Source organism: Sprattus sprattus, assembly GCF_963457725.1.
Source record: "Sprattus sprattus genome assembly, chromosome: 12".
Lineage (NCBI taxonomy): Eukaryota > Metazoa > Chordata > Actinopteri > Clupeiformes > Clupeidae > Sprattus > Sprattus sprattus.
Window position 1 is genome coordinate 14,445,824 of NC_137910.1, and position 17,512 is coordinate 14,463,335.

General features: G+C 47.8%; 1 protein-coding gene across 1 annotated transcript in view; it reads left to right on the forward strand.

Moving 5' to 3' along the window:
• adgra1b (adhesion G protein-coupled receptor A1b) overlaps positions 1 to 17,141 on the forward strand; it is a gene marked incomplete at both ends in the record, with an annotated part of 126,362 nt that extends 109,221 nt beyond the window's left edge. The window contains 3 exons of the mRNA XM_080849495.1: positions 5,091 to 5,239; positions 14,789 to 14,884; positions 15,599 to 17,141. Coding sequence (XP_080705621.1) covers positions 5,091 to 5,239; positions 14,789 to 14,884; positions 15,599 to 17,141 — 1,788 coding nt within the window. The remainder of the gene's footprint in view (positions 1 to 5,090; positions 5,240 to 14,788; positions 14,885 to 15,598) is intronic.
• Positions 17,142 to 17,512: the final 371 nt, after the last annotated feature.

The following is a 17,512-nucleotide window of genomic DNA, read 5'->3' on the forward strand; positions in this document are numbered from 1 at the left end:
ACTGGGTGTGTATTAGCACCCATCAGGACACGTTGGCCTTGCTGTCGTCTCAGTTTAACTCAGGCTGCCCGTGCTGAGGGTGGGTGCTGGTGGTGGGGGTACCGAAGGGTGCCATGGTAACAGAGTTCTGTCTGGATAGTAGCTGGATGAGACGCTCAGACAGGCTGGATTAGATAAGGTGCTCCCTCTTTTTCTGTCCCTTCCAACCCGTTTCTCCCTGTCTTTCTCTTTCAGCATCTTTCACCTCTTCCCCTGCCCTCTTTCTGTTTATAGTCTCCTCCTGCCTTTCCCCCCTTTCCTTGCATTTCTTTTCAAGCCTGTCTCTGCTCTTCTTCTGTTCATCTTTCCTTTGTCTTTCACGTGCTCCTTCTTGGATGTTTTCTACAAGGGCTCCGAGAAGGCTCTCACACCAGAGCGCTGTACGGCTCGAGGCGTGTTTGATTGTGACCGCACGTGTTGGCACTTTCCAGGGCACTTCCCTGAGGGCGGATGAGACTCATAATGGCCCTTCCTCATCTGGGACATGTCCAGTGCCTCCAGCCACAGCCCCCTCCATCAGAGCCCTGAGACCGCTCCTACTGTACACGAGCTATTGAAATATACGGCCTATCTATTCCCTCACATCTTGGCTTTTGTGGCATGTCACTTATTCGAGAGCACCTGCTCCCTTGGGGAGTGTCTTTTAAGAGCAGCGACCAGCATTAGGGTCAGACTTTAGCATCAAGGCCACAGCTGAGTGCTGAGGAAGGAGCCGATGAGCGCTTGGACTGCCTCCAGGATCATGGTTCCATTGCCTTTTAGGAGTGAACTGTTTGGGGCAAGAACTCTTTTACAGTGAGATTATGCTTGACTTGCTATTCCTATTTTGCCAGTGTTTTTTTCCTTGCAGAATGAATGGTGGTTCACGGCATAGGTAGCGTAGTTCCCACTTAGAGGGCCGGGGTCTCGTCCCGATTCATCTGAGTGCTAGAGCATGCGTAGCCCTCCCATTAAAGATTAAATCAAAAGCCTGAGATGCAGAGGAACTCTCTGAGAACCGGGCCTGTGTTTGTGCAGTATTGGTTTGTGTGTGTGTGTGTGTGTGTGTGTGCTTGCGTACGTGGGAGTTTGTTTGCTTGTGCGTGAGTGTGTGTGTGTGTGTGTGGGTGTGTGTGTGTCTCTCTGTATGTACGTGCTTGTGTGTGTGTGCATGTGTGCGTGTGTGTGTTACTGCCTAGTTAAGAGTGAAGGAGCTGCAGTGAGCTTGCAGTGTCTCCATCCTCATAGGGCCAGCTGGTATGATTGGTGGGCACAGACGACACGGATTGCGTCAGACACCCCGCATCTGTTGTGCCCTGTCTCCCACGGTGACGGGGCAACAAAGCAGAATGAAAGCCAGTTATTTTTTGTTTCTTTTGATCTGTTTGAGTTTCATTGTGTGTCTCCACCTCCCAGCCCTTTCAGATTTGAGTATTTATCATGGCATCTCCTGGACTCTTCCTCTGCCTTGTTTGTTAAAATATGTAGATTTAATGAGTCCCCATACACACACACACGCACACGCACACACACAATCACACACACACACACACACACACACACACACACACAATCACACACTCTGCAACCCTCAACCATCTCACTTCTTGCTCACTTGTTCTATTCTTTTCTCTCTCTTTCTGTTATTCTCTAATCCCTATTTCTCCCCTCTTCCTCCTCAATTTTTTCTTCATTTTTTGTCCGCTGCTCTGTCTATTCTTCAATCAGTTATTGTGAGCTTATCTTACTTCTCGCCATCCCCGCTGTGTTGTGTTAGGTGTGAGTGTGTGTGTGTGTGAATGTGTGTGTGTGTGTGTGTGTGTGTGTGTGTGTGTGTGTGTGTGTGTGTGTGTGTGTGTGTGTGTTAAAGGCTGTGTAAGAGGGGAGACACAAACGTAACTCAGCTGTGTCTGTTTCATGTCACTGTCATTGAGCACAGACAGCTCTGCATGACATCTGGCTCATGATGTAGGGCTCTCACACACACACACACACACACACACACACACACACACACACACACACACACACACACACACACACACACACACACACACACACACACACACACACACTTACACATATGCATCTCCCATAGCGCCACTCTACAGGGAAAATTATCACCTTCCCATCACTATCTGCCAGGAGACTCTTCATGCTCACACAAGTCTGTCAAACTCAGACACACATGACTGACAGTCAGCCATTTTGGCCATCACTGTGAGCCAACGCATGATTGGTCACTCAGAACGATCACATGGAAGCCCATACCAATAAGCACCTTTGCCAGCAGTTATGTCTTTCCTCAGAATACTGGGTTTTGCTCAAGGTACAACTGAAAAGACCATGTCCTTCAAAGTTCTCTTCTAAAGCCCTTTTTAAATCACTTTCATCCATTTACTGATGTACAGATCACCTAGTGCTTTTAGACTTTCGGAGGCTTTTGTGTACCGTTCCTGCCACCACTGAACACCTGGGCCGTGTCGGTTTGTAATGATTTTATCAGCTTAGATTCACAACATAGATGAGTCTTGGCCTGCTGACAATCCCACACGGCTCTTGGCACCTGCAAGGACAATCCTGTATAGATTAGAGTAGTGGCTGGTTGCTGTTCATCCCCATCCACCTACCCCCCCCCCCCCCCCCCCTCTCACACACACACACTGTCTCTCTCTTGCTTTATCTCTCTCTTTGTCTCTTTCCCTCCCTCCCTCTCTCTCGCCCTCTCTTTCCCTCTCTCTCTCTCTCTCCCTAGGTAATGTAATCAAAGCTGTGTCTTTCTCTCCATTCGTTCTCTCTTCTCTCCCACCCCGTTCTCCTGTGTGCCTTGTCAGCCCATAAGGGATTCACTCCTCCAGGGAATGTGAATGTCTGTATGAGGGTGGGCACAGTCTTGTGTGTGTGTGTGTGTGTGTGTGTGTGTGTGTGTGTGCGTGAGTGTGTGTTAGTGTGTGTGAATGAGAGGCAGAGATGTAAAGACAAAGAGTATATGTGTGTATCTCTTTGGTAAAACTGCTGGCAGAATGCACCTCAAACACCCCCCCTCCTCAGTCTCTTTCTGTGTGCTTGAATGGAATGCTGTCCCTCATCTCTCTCACTCCTTTTCTCATTAATCCAAGTCCTTACTTTCAATACAAGCTCAAACAAGGATACTTGAATTCTGTCACGAAGCAAACCTGTCACGCACCCGCCCACCTCCACCTTGAACACCCATCCTGAAACAGCTCGCCTCCACCTTAAACACCCATCCTGAAACAGCTCGCCTCCACCTTAAACACCCACCCTGAAACAGCTCGCCTCCACCTTAAACACCCATCCTGAAACAGCTCGCCTCCACCTTAAACACCCATCCTGAAACAGCTCGCCTCCACCTTAAACACCCATCCTGAAACAGCTCGCCTCCACCTTAAACACCCATCCTGAAACAGCCACTCCACCTTAATCGCCCATCCTGAAACAGCTCGCCTCCACCTTAAACACCCATCCTAGACAGCTCACCTCCACCTTAAACACCCATCCTGAAACAGCTCCTTAGGTGCTCCCCCTCCACCCACTCTCTCAAGGATCCACGAAGGATGTACAATCATCTTTCATCCCGAAGACAAACACACACACACACACACACACACACACACTTGCTGCACTGTACTCAAACACTCTTTCTTCCGCATCGGCCTCAAGGACGCAGCCAATTAGCAGCTGCTTGCCTTGACTATGTCAGCCTACGGGGGGTCCCCCTGGGGTGGCTGATGATATGCCTGACAGATTGGAGCGGGACGGTTTGATTTGGAGTGGAGTGAGTTTGTGAGCACTGTCTAAACACACACATGGTGCAGAGAGTGTCTCATAGTCATTAGATTTGTCCTTCTTGTTTCAGTCTCTCTACCTCCCACTTTCTTTCTCTCCCTCTTTATCTCTCTCCCTCTCCCTCTCCCCCCCCTCTCTCTGTCTCTATCTTCCTCTCTCGGCTGCCTATCAAGTCCAAAGAAAGATGTTTTCTCTCCCCGATTCTCCACCACGAGTCATAAATATTAAATCAGGACAGGATGAGATGGGGTTGTGTTCGTGGAAAACAAACCCCAGCCTAATGCACCATAGCCGTGACCGACATGCACATTTGTGTTCCTACTCTGCATCCCTCCCTCCACCCCTCCACAGCCCTTTATACTGGGCATTGGTATAACAAGTGGTTTCCCAGCTCTGGACTGTGTAATGCGGCGTGCGCTTCGCTCGCTCACTTTGTCTGTAAATTTACTATTTTATTTTATATCAGTGCCCTTCCCTGAACTTCCCCTGTTTTTTATTTATTTTTTATTTATAGATTTTTTTTTTTAAAGTCAGAACGATATCACCATCTTGCCTGTTTTTTTTTTTTTTTCCTGGGCTGGCGCGAGTTGTGGGCTTCAAGGCCTGGGAGAGAAAAAGCAGCTTCCTGCCTTGCCGCCAGGTTCAGGAAACGGATGAATAGTTTGTGCCTCCGTGTGGAAATGGAGGCCTTTTGCTTTTGTTTTTAGTTTAGCGAGGCAGGGGAATTTGCTTAATAAAAAGTGTGTGTGTCTGTATGTGTATGCGTGTGTACGTGTGTGTGTGTGCAAGCGTGTGTGTGTATGTGTGTGTGCATAGTGAGTGTGTGTGCATGTGTGTGTGTGTGTGTGTGTGTGTTTGTGTAGTTGCATGCATGCGTGTGTGTGTGTGTGTGTGGTTGCATGTGTGTTTTCTGGTGCTGGAGGACAACCAAATAACAGTGTTCATGTGTGTGCAACATGATTAATGAGTCAGTGCACACGGAATTACAGCAAGGGTGCTGATGTATGTTCATGTGTGTGTGTGTGTGTGTGTGTGTGTGTGTGTGTGCATATGCGTGCATCTGTGTGTGTGTGTGTGTGTGTGTGGGTGTGTGAGTGGGAGTGTGTGTGTGTGTGTGTGTGTGCGTGTGCGTGTGTGTGTGCGTGTGCGTGTGCGTGTGTGAGTGTGAGTGTGAGTGTGAGTGTGAGTGTGTGTGTGTGTGTGTGTGTGTGTGTTTTTGTGTGTGTGCGCACATGCTCATGCTGCTCCTCTCCCTCTCCCTCCAGGTCGGTGTGGTCCTTCACTACTCGTCCCTCTCCACCATGCTGTGGCTCGGGGTCACGGCCAGGAACATCTACAAACAGGTGACCAAAAAGCCCACGCAGCCGCAAGACGGAGACACCCCGGCGCACCCGCCAAAATCACCTATGCTGAGGTACAGCCTTCTCCATCCCTACAGATCTTTCTAGAAAAAATCCCCCCTCTCTCTCTGACTCTCTCTGTCTTTGTCTCTTTCTCGCTCTCTCTCTGTCTCTCTCTCTCAATCCACCCAAAGGTAAAATGAATGATTATAGACTGTGCGGGGATTTGACTCTCATTGGATCTGATTTCAGTCGGCGTCTTCAGAAACCAAGAGCATTTTTTTCACGTGCGACTAACAGTGTCACTTTTTTTTATTCACTTCGCAATCAAGGCCTCAGCAAGTGATTGAGTGCTGCTATGATTGTGGTCTGGAGCAGAGAGAGGGAGACAGAGATAGAGTGACAGACAGAGAGACCGAGAGAGAGTGAGACTTGAGAGGATTATGTCGGTTGAAGGGGAGTTTTAGTGGCTAACGCCTACTCACACACGCATGCAGTAGGGGCAGACTGCTAAGCCCGAGCTCCAGTTGAGTTGGGGTGCTGATTGTTAACCTTGACGTTAGCCATGTATCAATGACGTGCTAATGCGGCTGTGAAATGCTAGGACAGTCCCTGCATGTGCACAGACAAGGTGGTTGGTAATTCCTCAGGGATGGCAGCGCCTTGGCGGTTGTGTTTGTGCTACTCACACCGGTCTACCGATCAACGAAGACAAGCACGAAAGGAGGCAAGTCTGCAACAGTGGCGCTAAAACAACATGGTGCTAGCTGTGATTATGTTTAGGAAACCTCCTGTGAATTGACACACTGCAGAAACCTACACATTTTGCACATTTGTCTCACTGGGTGAAAGGTTCAGCTGAATGTGAAAATGACGAATGCAAGGACGGAATGGTGCTAATACTGGTTATTATAGCGGTCAAACTTCTGTAATTACAGACATTAGAAAAAACTAAACAAATCTACATACTGTGCTGTCTAACTGGGTGAAAGCCTCATTACTAAATATAGAAGTGTGTGTGAAGGCGTGGGTAATGGAGTCCATGGGCACCCTTTTTTAAGCAAATGAGACTATTATCCGGTGAAAGCCTTTCATCAGCTGCGTACCAGTTTGTGTTTACACCATGCCGTCGTATTGTGTTACTGTTGGACGCGCTGCGGTATTCCCCTTCAGTCAAAGGGGCCGTTACCACGCATCTGTTACCCACCTTACTACTGGGCATCTGCACACACACACATACACACACACACACACACACATGTGCCAGTAGTGCTTAACAGCTCAGACAGAGAAGTCTCTCTTTGTGTTTCAGGCGCAGAAGAGTGTCTGTTTGCTTGAGTTAGTTTGCAGGTAGAGATATTTTAATATTACTGAACAACTAGATGAAAGGACATTCATCACAGGAGGCAAGTGTCTATGCAATCAGGAACTGGATGGTGACTGTTGGCTTGATCTTGCTTTTATCTTCATGGGAATAATAATTGTTAATTATCATTATGCTTTAATTTCCGAAGGTGTTCTCTGCTGTGAAAGGCCAGACAAGGTTTTTAGCTATTCCTCAATCTAAAATATTTTTGGTATGTGGATGTTTTTTTGTTGATGAGAAAAACACCTCCTATAAGTTCCTCCCCCCCCCCCCCCCCCCCACAAGCAACCAGACTGAATTGCCCCTCTCACCTGTGAGGCTGCAGAGATCCAGAGTTCCCTCTATAGAGGAGGGATTTATTCTCCACTCATCTCTCCTGGGATGGCTTCCTCCCTCTGATGGCCTTAAGTCTACAACCAGCCCTAATGCCTTCTCCCCGTGTTTATTTGTTTAGTTATTTACTTGTTTATTTCTTCACTCGGCCTGTGCTGTGCACTCTCAGGAGAATCAAAATAGGAGTTGGACTTGCTGCCTTTCTCGCTGTCTGAGCCCTAAATAATACAGGAACAGAAGTGTGTGTGTGTGTGTGTGTGTGTGTGTGTGTGTGTGTGTGTGTGAGAGAGAGAGAACGTGTTTGTGTGTGGGCATATCCATTTCCGTGTGTTCTAGAATGCCCCAGCAACCAGTCTTTCTTTATATGACTGAAGGTGATGGCTAATGTCAACAGCATTGGTACCTCTGGCGGAGAATAGCATAGTTGTGTGTTAATCCACTCTTTCCCACCACGGCACACCATTGTAGTTTATATTCCGTTGAAAGGTGCTTACGCAGGGTTCCTGAGCATCTCCTTCCCTCCCCTCCCCACTCTTCTCTTCTCTTCTCTTCTCTTCTCTTCTCTTCTCTTCTCTTCTCTTCTCTTCTCTTCTCTTCTCTTCTCCTCTCTTCTCCTTTCCTCTCCTCTCCTCTCCTCTCCTCTCTTCTCTTCTCCTCTCTTCTCTTCTCCTCTCCTCCCCTCTCTTCTCTTCTCCTCTCATCCCCTCTCCTCTCCTCTCCTCCCCTCCCCTCTCCTCTCCTCTCCTCTCCTCCCCTATCCTCTCTTCTCTTCTCCTCTCCTCCCCTCTATCCTCTCCTCTCCTCCCCTCCCCTCTCCTCTCCTCTCCTCTCCTCCCTGCTCCTCTTATTCCTTCTCTTCTGTGTGGAAAGTGTATGAAATGGCTGACTGAGACAGAGAGAGAGGGGTGGTGAATCTAAAGGCATATCACAGAGTAGTAAGTGCAGGTGTGGCTGCAACCACCTGCATTCATTCCTGAAATGAATGTATCAATGCTCTCTTTGTACTTCCTCATTAATCCATGCAGATTAGAGAGAGCAGGAGAGGGAGGGGGGGAGGGAGAGAGAGTATAATTGTTCATGGAAATTCATCAGTTTCATTGCTTAAATGTATTTATGGCTATATATGACAATCCATTAGCCAAAACAGGGAATCCATTTTGTTATAATTAATTACAGAATGTCTGAACCAATTGGACCAAGTTGGGTCTAATAGTGTATCATTGTAAGGATTATATCATTAGACTTAAGATGTCTGTGCTAATGTCTGTTAACTAGTTTAAAAATATGCAAGAAACACAAGTACATTAGAATGTAACCTTTCAGCGTGTCAGCAGGTAAATTTACTTAAGCATTGATTAATTTGCTCCTGGTCTAATCTGTTCTCTCTGTGGGTGGACCATAGAAATGCTACTCACGATGCCGGATGAGTGTCTACGCTGCTGTTTCTCTGTCAGCAGGACTACAAGAGCAGATGTATCAGTGTCTGAGTTTTTACTAGATCTCATCTCATTCTTCACTTGTTTTATCCCACTTGAAATCCACTTAACGCACTGTTGAAGAACGAGTCTGCAATCGCAACACAACAGAGCGGTTTACACTGAGCCCATTCTTTTTCCACCTCTGTCTCTCTCTTCATCACTCTCTCTCGATTTGTTTATATCTCATCTTAGACTCTCTGATTCAAACCTATCTCTCTCTCACACTCTCGCTCTCTCCCTCTCTCTCTCTCTCTCTCTCTCTCTCTCGATTTTAACAAATATGCTTTTTTCTGTCTCCCCCATTTCTCTCTCTGTATTTTTTTCTCCATTTCTCTGGCAGGCTGTTACATAGCATGCTGCTGTCATTATTAACTCTTAATGCTCTGTTAATATTTGTCTCATTCTGTAATGATTTTGCAGGTCTTAAAATGTCTAAAATTAGCTGTACCTCATTGTTATATTAATATTACAGTTTATCAGAAAATGTTCCTCTGTCTCTACCTGCTACAGTGTTTCTGCTCGCTCTACTTGCTCTCTCTCTCCCTCCCCTTGAATCCCTTGCTCTCATTTCCTCTCTGGAGCTTTTCCCTGCTTTGCCTTTAAAGTGGGCTGATGCAGTCCTGAGTGTGTGTGTGTGTGTGTGTGTGTGTGTGTGTGTGTGTGTGTGTGTGTGTGTGTGTGTGTGTGTGTGTGTGTGTGTGTGTGTGTGTGAGAGAGAGAGAGAGAGAGCTGAGATTGGTGTGGGTTGAGCCCCTGTGATTGACTCTAATTCCTAGCGTCAGAAGTGGCCGCAGTGCTGAGGACCCGATGCTTCAGCTGCTAGTGCTGCAGCTGGAGAGACAAATCAATTTCTCCTGCTGGCGTTAAGACCCCCTCTCACACACTCACATTTGCACACGTGAGCACACACACACACACACACACACACACACACACACACTGTTAGGGAGAGATTGGACTGTATTTCATGAAACTAAAGTGTGGTCATAATCACTCCAATGTGTCCGGCAGGACAAGACAAAATTACGTGTTTGTAGGTATTTCTCTTAATACTGTCTGTTATAAACATATGCATGGGAATATGACAAACATGTAAAAAAAGGTCAATTGAGCAATTTAACATAAACCAGGCATACAAGTCCCTCTGGTTTTTTTTTCACAATTTGCACATTCAGCGCAAAATCGGCAATTCTGCGTAGTTTCTCACTAACTGCATAAATTGTGCAGAAAGTAAACCTTGATGTTAAATTGCAACTTATTTCCGCTTCTTCTGGCCTCCTGTTGGTGGTAAAAGGCCTATTGAAAGGTAATTTGCGTAGAATGTCGGCGAAGTAAGGCCAGGAATAGTCAACACATTTTGAATAATCATGTTTTCTGTTCAGGAATTCAGGATTGTTCATGGCTCTGGTTCTGAATATTAACAAGATATTGTGATATTGGAATAGAGATGAAAGGTTTAAACAAAGGTATTTTATTTCAGATTAATTTTAATAACATTCTAGTATAGATGAAATGACCATATAATTATGGTTGTGAAAGTTCTCAGGAATGTGTGTGTGTGTGTGTGTGTGTGTGTGTGTGTGTGTGTGTGTGTGTGTGTGTGTGTGTGTGTCTGGGGAATAATAAGCATTGGTACTTAGCATGTGTACCTCAACTAGCACATTTAAACCATCCAACAAAGCTCCTCAATTTGAAGAGCATGCATGGACAACAGTTTAACCACAAACAATGTAAGCAAACACAATGCAACCTTTAATCTTGTCATACAGCCGCGGAAAAAATTAAGAGACCACTTCAAAATTATCAGTTTCTCTGGTTTTACTATTTATTGGTATGTGTTAAAGTAAAATGTACATTTTTGTTTTATTCTATAACCTACTGGCAACATTCCTACCAAATTTCAAATAAAAATATTGTCATTTAGATAATTTATTTGCAGAAAAATGACAATTGGTCAAAATAGCAAAAAAGATGCAGTGTCTTCAGATCTCGAATAATGCAAAGAAAACAAGCTCATATTCATTTTTAAACTACACAATACTAATGCTTTAACTTAGGAAGAGTTCAGAAATCAATATTTGGTGGAATAACCTTGATTTAAAATCACAACTTTCATGTGTCTTGGCATGCTCTCCACCAGTCTTTCACATTGCCGTTGGGTGACTTTATGCTACTCCTGGCGCAAGAATTCAAGCAGCTCGGCTTCTTTTCATGGCTTGTGACCATCCATCTTCCTCTTGATCACATTTCAGAGTTTTTTTTATGGGATTCAGGTCTCGAAATTGGGCTGGCCATGACAGGGTCCTGATCTGGTGATACTCCATCCACACCTTTACTGGCCTGGCTGTGTGGCATGGAGCATTGCCCTGCTGGAAAAAACACTTCTCAGAGTTGGGGAACATTGTCAGAGCAAAAGGAAGCAGGTTTTTCTTCCGGGACAACGTTGTACTTTGCCTGGCTGAGGTTTGTAAAAGACCATAAGGATTGAACCAAAGCCGACTGGAGGGTCTCCTAGTTCGTCTTCTCTGATGAGTCCAATTTCACAGTAGGTGCAAGACTCTGTGGCTTGTAGGCCTCTCCAGGTCTCCGTCTAACCATCAGATGACCATGTGTTGGGCAAAGCTGAAAATTGGACTCATCAGAGAAGACGAACTAGGAGACCCTCCAGTCGGCTTTGGTTCAATTCTTATGGTCTTTTACAAACCTCAGCCAGGCAAAGTACAACGTTGTCCCGGAAGAAAAACTTGCTTCCTTTTGCTCTGACAATGTTCCCCAACTCTGAGAAGTGTTTTTTCCAGCAGGGCAATGCTCCATGCCACACAGCCAGGCCAGTAAAGGTGTGGATGGAGTATCACCAGATCAGGACCCTGTCATGGCCAGCCAAATTTCGAGACCTGAATCCCATAAAAAAAACTCTGAAATGTGATCAAGAGGAAGATGGATGGTCACAAGCCATGAAAAGAAACCGAGCTGCTTGAATTCTTGCGCCAGGAGTAGCATAAAGTCACCCAACGGCAATGTGAAAGACTGGTGGAGAGCATGCCAAGACACATGAAAGTTGTGATTTTAAATCAAGGTTATTCCACCAAATATTGATTTCTGAACTCTTCCTAAGTTAAAGCATTAGTATTGTGTAGTTTAAAAATGAATATGAGCTTGTTTTCTTTGCATTATTCGAGATCTGAAGACACTGCATCTTTTTTGCTATTTTGACCAATTGTCATTTTTCTGCAAATAAATGATCTAAATGACAATATTTTTATTTGAAATTTGGTAGGAATGTTGCCAGTAGGTTATAGAATAAAACAAAAATGTACATTTTACTTTAACACATACCAATAAATAGTAAAACCAGAGAAACTGATAATTTTGAAGTGGTCTCTTAATTTTTTCCGCGGCTGTATATATTCTATTTCTGCTAATAGATCCTCCTAGATCCTACACACTGAACCTTGATGAATAATAGTCACAAAATGAAATAACTAGACATATTGGCATCACAAAATATCATGTAAGCTTAATGAAATAGTCCATTGGGCCTTTTGAACACATATGTAGGCCACGTCATCTAGCAGTGATATGCTATGGCACACTACAACAGAAGTACATACACACACACACACACAACCCCCACCACCATCTAATCAAAAGGTCCTTTTCCCCTCTTATGCTGAGGGCCTTTGAGCCAACCTGTAATCATCCTGTGCATTACTGCACAAGCTCTCCTGTGCTCTTAAATGCACTCACAGAAACGCATGGAGATGGGAGAATAGGTTGGATAAACTCCCAAGAATAGATGTAAATGGGAGAGAAGCTTGGATAAACTCCCAATAATAAATGTAAATGGGAGAGAAGCTTGGATAAACTCCCAATAATAGATGTAAATGGGAGAGAAGCTTGGATAAACTCCCAATAATAGATGTAAATGGGAGAGAAGCTTGGATACACTCCCAATAATAGATGGAGATGGGAGAATAGTTTGGATAAACTCCCAAGAATAGATGGAGAGGGGAGAGAAGCTTGGATAAACTTCCAAGAAAAGATAAAGATGGAAGAATATCTTGGATAAACTCCCAATAATAGATGGAGATGGGAGAATAGCTTGGGTGGCATCAGGCATATGTGGAAATGGAGATTTTCAGATCTTCTATCCTTTGCATGCTGTCAGGGTGACTAGTCCTGTCTTCTCCGGCCATGTCCTGTAGCGTTCTTTCCGCTTGCTTAACTTTGGGTTGTACTTTACATATGTTGCTCCTGGGGGACCAGCAAGACAGAGAGTCTCGTAAATGTTTAATGCTGCGAGGACAATAAAGCGAATTGAATGATTGAAGTTATGTTAGGAGGTGGTGATCACTCTTCAGAGAGCAAGTTAGACTAGAGAGTAACGGGGTGGGAAGGAGGGAGGTTCATTTGTGTGTGTTTGTGTGTGTGTGTGTGTGTGTGTGTGTGTGTGTGTGTGTGTGTGTGTGTGTGTGTGTGTGTGTGTGTGTGTGTGTGTGTGTGTGTGTGTGTGTTTGTGTGTGTGTGTGTGTGTGTGTGTGTGTGTGTGTGGTGCTGCTTGGATTGGCAGCGGGGCAGTGACGAACTGAAGCAGGGGTGCATGTGTGCCGGGGTGGGGGGTGATGTTGGTGGTCGCACCGTCACGTGGGCTAAATGTCATCGGCACACGGGCGGAGGAGTGATGCTCCACCTTTCTGTGCTGGAGGATGTTGGAGAAACATTGGAGACGAGGGGAGAGAGAGAGAGAGGGAGAGTGGGAGAGTGAAAGAGAGAGAGGAATTAGGGTGAGAGAGATTGAGAGGGAGAGAGAATACAAATGAGAAAGAGAGAGAGAGAGAGAGAGATTGCGCCTCTCGCTCGGGGTGCATTCACTGTCTATTTATATCATCAGATTTGTTGTGCATGAACTTCTCTTAAAAGCCTTTGGTGGCTGCGCTGCCATTTTGTGGGCTGTTTTTTGAAAAGGCAAAGTAGCACGCAGGGAGGGGAGGTCCTTTCTTCTTGCCATAGACTGATGAAAGGAATCCAGACCGCCGCCGCCGCCACCGCCATGGTGAAAGCATCACAACGGACGCAAACACACTCACACAAGCACACATAAACACACGCATAAGGGTGCGCACACACACACTCGGATGACACGCACCCACAGACTATGACACAGATGACACACCCACAACCAAACACTTTTACACAGATGACACACACACACACACACCGAGGGCTGTTCCTCGCTCCCTTTTCTGCAACCCTCCACAGCACTCTAACCATCCCAGACCCTTTAACACACACACACACACACACTCCTGTTGCAGACTCCTCTTGTCTCTCCATCAGACCCACCTCCCTAAATCCCTCTTCATCCTCCTACAGTACTCTGCCCACAAACTTGGCCAGCCTTTAAGTGTGTGTGTGTGTGTGTGTGTGTGTGTGTGTGTGTCCGGTGCGGAGAAGATAGAAACGGACAGGATGAAGGAAAGTGGTTTTCTGTGGGTCTCGTGTGAGAGGGGGGAAGGGCACGACAGATGCTCTCTAGCGCTGTGAAGACAGAAGGGAAACTAGGCCTGGAATGGAAGGAGAGAAATACAGACAGTGAGGGGAACAGGGATTCTGTGACTGAGGGAGAAGCCCAGAAAGGTGGTATGGAGAGTAGGAAGACAGGACACCTCTGCAGTCGTGATTGCCTGATGCATCAGGAAGAGGCGCCACCTAGCTAATAATGTGTGTGTGTGTTTGTCTGTGCGTATGTGCGTGTCTCTCTGTGTGTGTGTATGTGTGTCTGTATCTGTGTGTGTATCTGTGTGTGTGTGTGTGTGTCTGTGTGTGTGTGTGTGTGTGTCTGTCTGTGTGTGTGTGTCTGTGTGTGTATTTGTCTGTGTGTGTGTGTGACTGTGTGTGTGTCTGTCTGTGTGTGTGTGTGTGTGTGTGTGTGTGTGTGTGTGTGTGTGTGTGTGTGTGTGTGTGTGTGTGTGTGTCTGTGTCTGTGTCTGTGTCTGTGTCTGTGCTTGGTGCCCTTGCTCTGTCTTGTTCTGGTTGTGAATACCAACAAGCCAGGTTTTATTCTTATTTCTCAGATTCAGAATGTCACATCATTTTGATCTGTATCAGTGGGTTCTGTCATTATTCCCCTTCTCACTCTCTTTCTCTCTCCCTCTGTCTGTCTCTCTATCTATCTCTATATCACTCTCTCCTTTCCTGTGTGTGACTCTCTTTATTTCATCATTTCACTGTCACTTTGCTGTTCAGGCTTTAATTCATTCTCTGTTATTTCTCTTCTGGACATTATCAGACCAAATCAGATCAACTCTACAAATCAAATATGTCAGGCGGGTAAAGTGCATGTTCTCTCTTTCTCTCTCCTGTCTGTCTGGCTTTCTCTCTCTCTCTGTATGTCTCTCTATCTCTCTCTCCCTCTGTCTGTCTCTTTATCTCTTTCTCTCTCACAGGTTTTATCTAGTGAGCGGCGGGATCCCTTTCATTATATGTGGAATTACTGCAGCCACTAATATTGAGAATTACGGGAGTGGGGAGCAAACACCGTTGTAAGTACTGTCGTCCGATTTCTCTGTCTTTAGAGAGCTGCTCGTGGTTCTTTTGTTGCCGTGACACCTATACATTTTTCAAAACATCCAAACGCCCTCTCATTTCATCACAAATATACCTAGATATACTGTGCATGTATGAGATTCCACAGTGTACCAAAGGAAAATGAGAGGTTTTTCTCTCAAAACCCTATCTCTTAGCTCGTAGCTAAGGGCTAGGGAGCCATTTAATGTAGCATTTACTTGTGTGATGGAAATATTATGGAAACATTCACAGCTCTATACTCTTCATCCTTCTCACACGTTTGACCTTTGACATGCACACCCATCAGCCACTCTAGCATACCTCACACGTACACTCACCTGTCTGCCCTACTACACAGACACATACCCGCACGCACACACACTCATACATACATTCACACTCACCTGTCTGCCCTACCACACACATACCCGCACACACACTCATACATACATTCAAACTCACATGTGATCTGGCTTGTGCTCTCTTCTCCTACACATGGTTTACTGTCCTCTTGACCTTAGATGCCATTGCCTTACTCACATACACTCAAAAACCCACTAACACCACTCAAAACACACACGCTGGACTTCCTCTTAAACCCTCACTCACAAACACACCTGCTCTTCGTGTCCAACCAACAGCCCTGACCTCTGACCTTTGCCCCTGTGACCCCCCCCCCCCCCCTGCAGCTGCTGGATGGCCTGGGAGCCTAGCCTGGGGGCCTTCTACGGGCCGGTGGCCTTCATCGCCCTGGTGACCTGCATCTACTTCCTGTGCACCTTCATCCAGCTGCGCCGGCACCCGGAGAGGAAGTACGAGCTGAAGGCGTCCAGCGAGGAGCATCAGCGCCTGCCCTCCGCCGACCTGTCCCACTGCCACCAGGGGCCCGAGCCGGGGGCCCCCGCCGAGGTCCGTGCCCACTGCTCGGGGGGCTGCGGCATCAACCCGGCGCTGCTGGCCAATGAGCACTCTTTCAGCGCGCAGCTGAGCACGGCGGCCTTCACCCTCTTCCTCTTCCTGGCCACGTGGACGTTCGGTGCGCTGGCCGTGTCCATGGGCCACTTCCTGGACATGATCTTCAGCTGCCTGTACGGGGCCTTCTCCGTCACACTGGGCCTGTTTGTGCTCATCCACCACTGCGCCAAGCGTGACGACGTGTGGCACTGCTGGTGCTCCTGCTGCCGGGGCAGGCGAAGGGGCGCACGGGCTGGCCACGGGGGGCACGGCGGCTGTTCGGGCCACGGGCACGCTCACGCGCACGGCCCCGCACACCCCGGCAGGCCCAAGCTGAACGTGAACGGGGACACGCTGGCTCACGGGCCGCTGCTGCACATGCACTGCGGTCACATGGACTCGCCATGCCGAGGCAAGGCCCTGCTGGCGGGCCACGGGCACACCCACGGGCCCTGCAAGCTGGGCGGACTGTCCTCGGCCAACCCTACGCACGTGGCTTGCCTGTCGCCGGCAGTGGGGCCCTGTTGCTCTGGACTGCACCCCCAGCAGCTGCTGCAGAACGTGGACGGTGTGGTGGTGGAGGACGAGCCTTCGGCGCACGTGCTGCTCCACGCGGACCCCGAGGGCTACCGGCCCGCCATCCACCTGCACCGCTGCCTGAAAGGCGCCGGTGCCGGCGGCAGCCTCAGGACTAAGGGCCGGCGTCCAAGCCGGCATCGAGTGGGCGGCGGGAGCGAGCGGGAGTTCGCCTACCACCTGCCCGCCGACGGTGGCTGCGGCAGCGGGCACAGCTCTCGCGCCAACAGCCCTCACAGCATGTTGGATTCCGGGCACCATGCCGGCCACCTGTGCCACGTGGGCGTGCAGGAGCACGACCTGGGGTGCATCGAGGGCCCACAGCCCCCCCTCCATCACCTCCACCACCACCACGGTGGCTTCCACGACGGGCCCCACCAAAGCTGCCACGCTGCCCTGTGCCACGCCCGCCACTCCTGCTGCGCCAAGGCTGAGCTCTTCCCAACCCTGTGCCCGCCAGAGCTAGTGGGCGACGCAGGGGCCTTTCTGTGCGGCTGTGGCAAGATGGCATCTGGCGACGACGAACTGGGCATGGGCGGGCACCTGGAGATGCGGCCCCGCAGACAGTCCGTGCTGCAGAACCCGTCGCCCAATCAGAACGGCGGCATCCTCAAGAGCAGCACGGAAGAGGGCGTCCTCTACCCCTTGGACAGCACGGGGAACATACGCACCGGACCCTGGAGGAACGAGACTACTGTGTAGTTTAAGGGCTCCTTTTATGCCACAAAACAATCCGACACAGTTGAGAAAAAGACCCTGCCGCCTACTTTGCCCTGATCCCCTAGGAGGCGAACTTGGAATCACTCCTAGGAATTCTTCTCCTTTTTTTTGTCATTCAGTTTGGTTGTCTTTTTTTATTTGGTTGCTGTTTCATTCTCCCTTTGTTTTTTGCATACAATGTTTCATGGGGCATTGTACAGGTAATTCAATCTTACTGAACTGGATTCACAGCCATCACAGGCTGACAGTGCACATTTGTGTTTGGATTCATGGTTGTTTCACTACCTTTATTTGGAGGTACAGCTGTATGTTTATCACCTCACAATGTGTGTATCTGTGTGTGTGTGTGCACG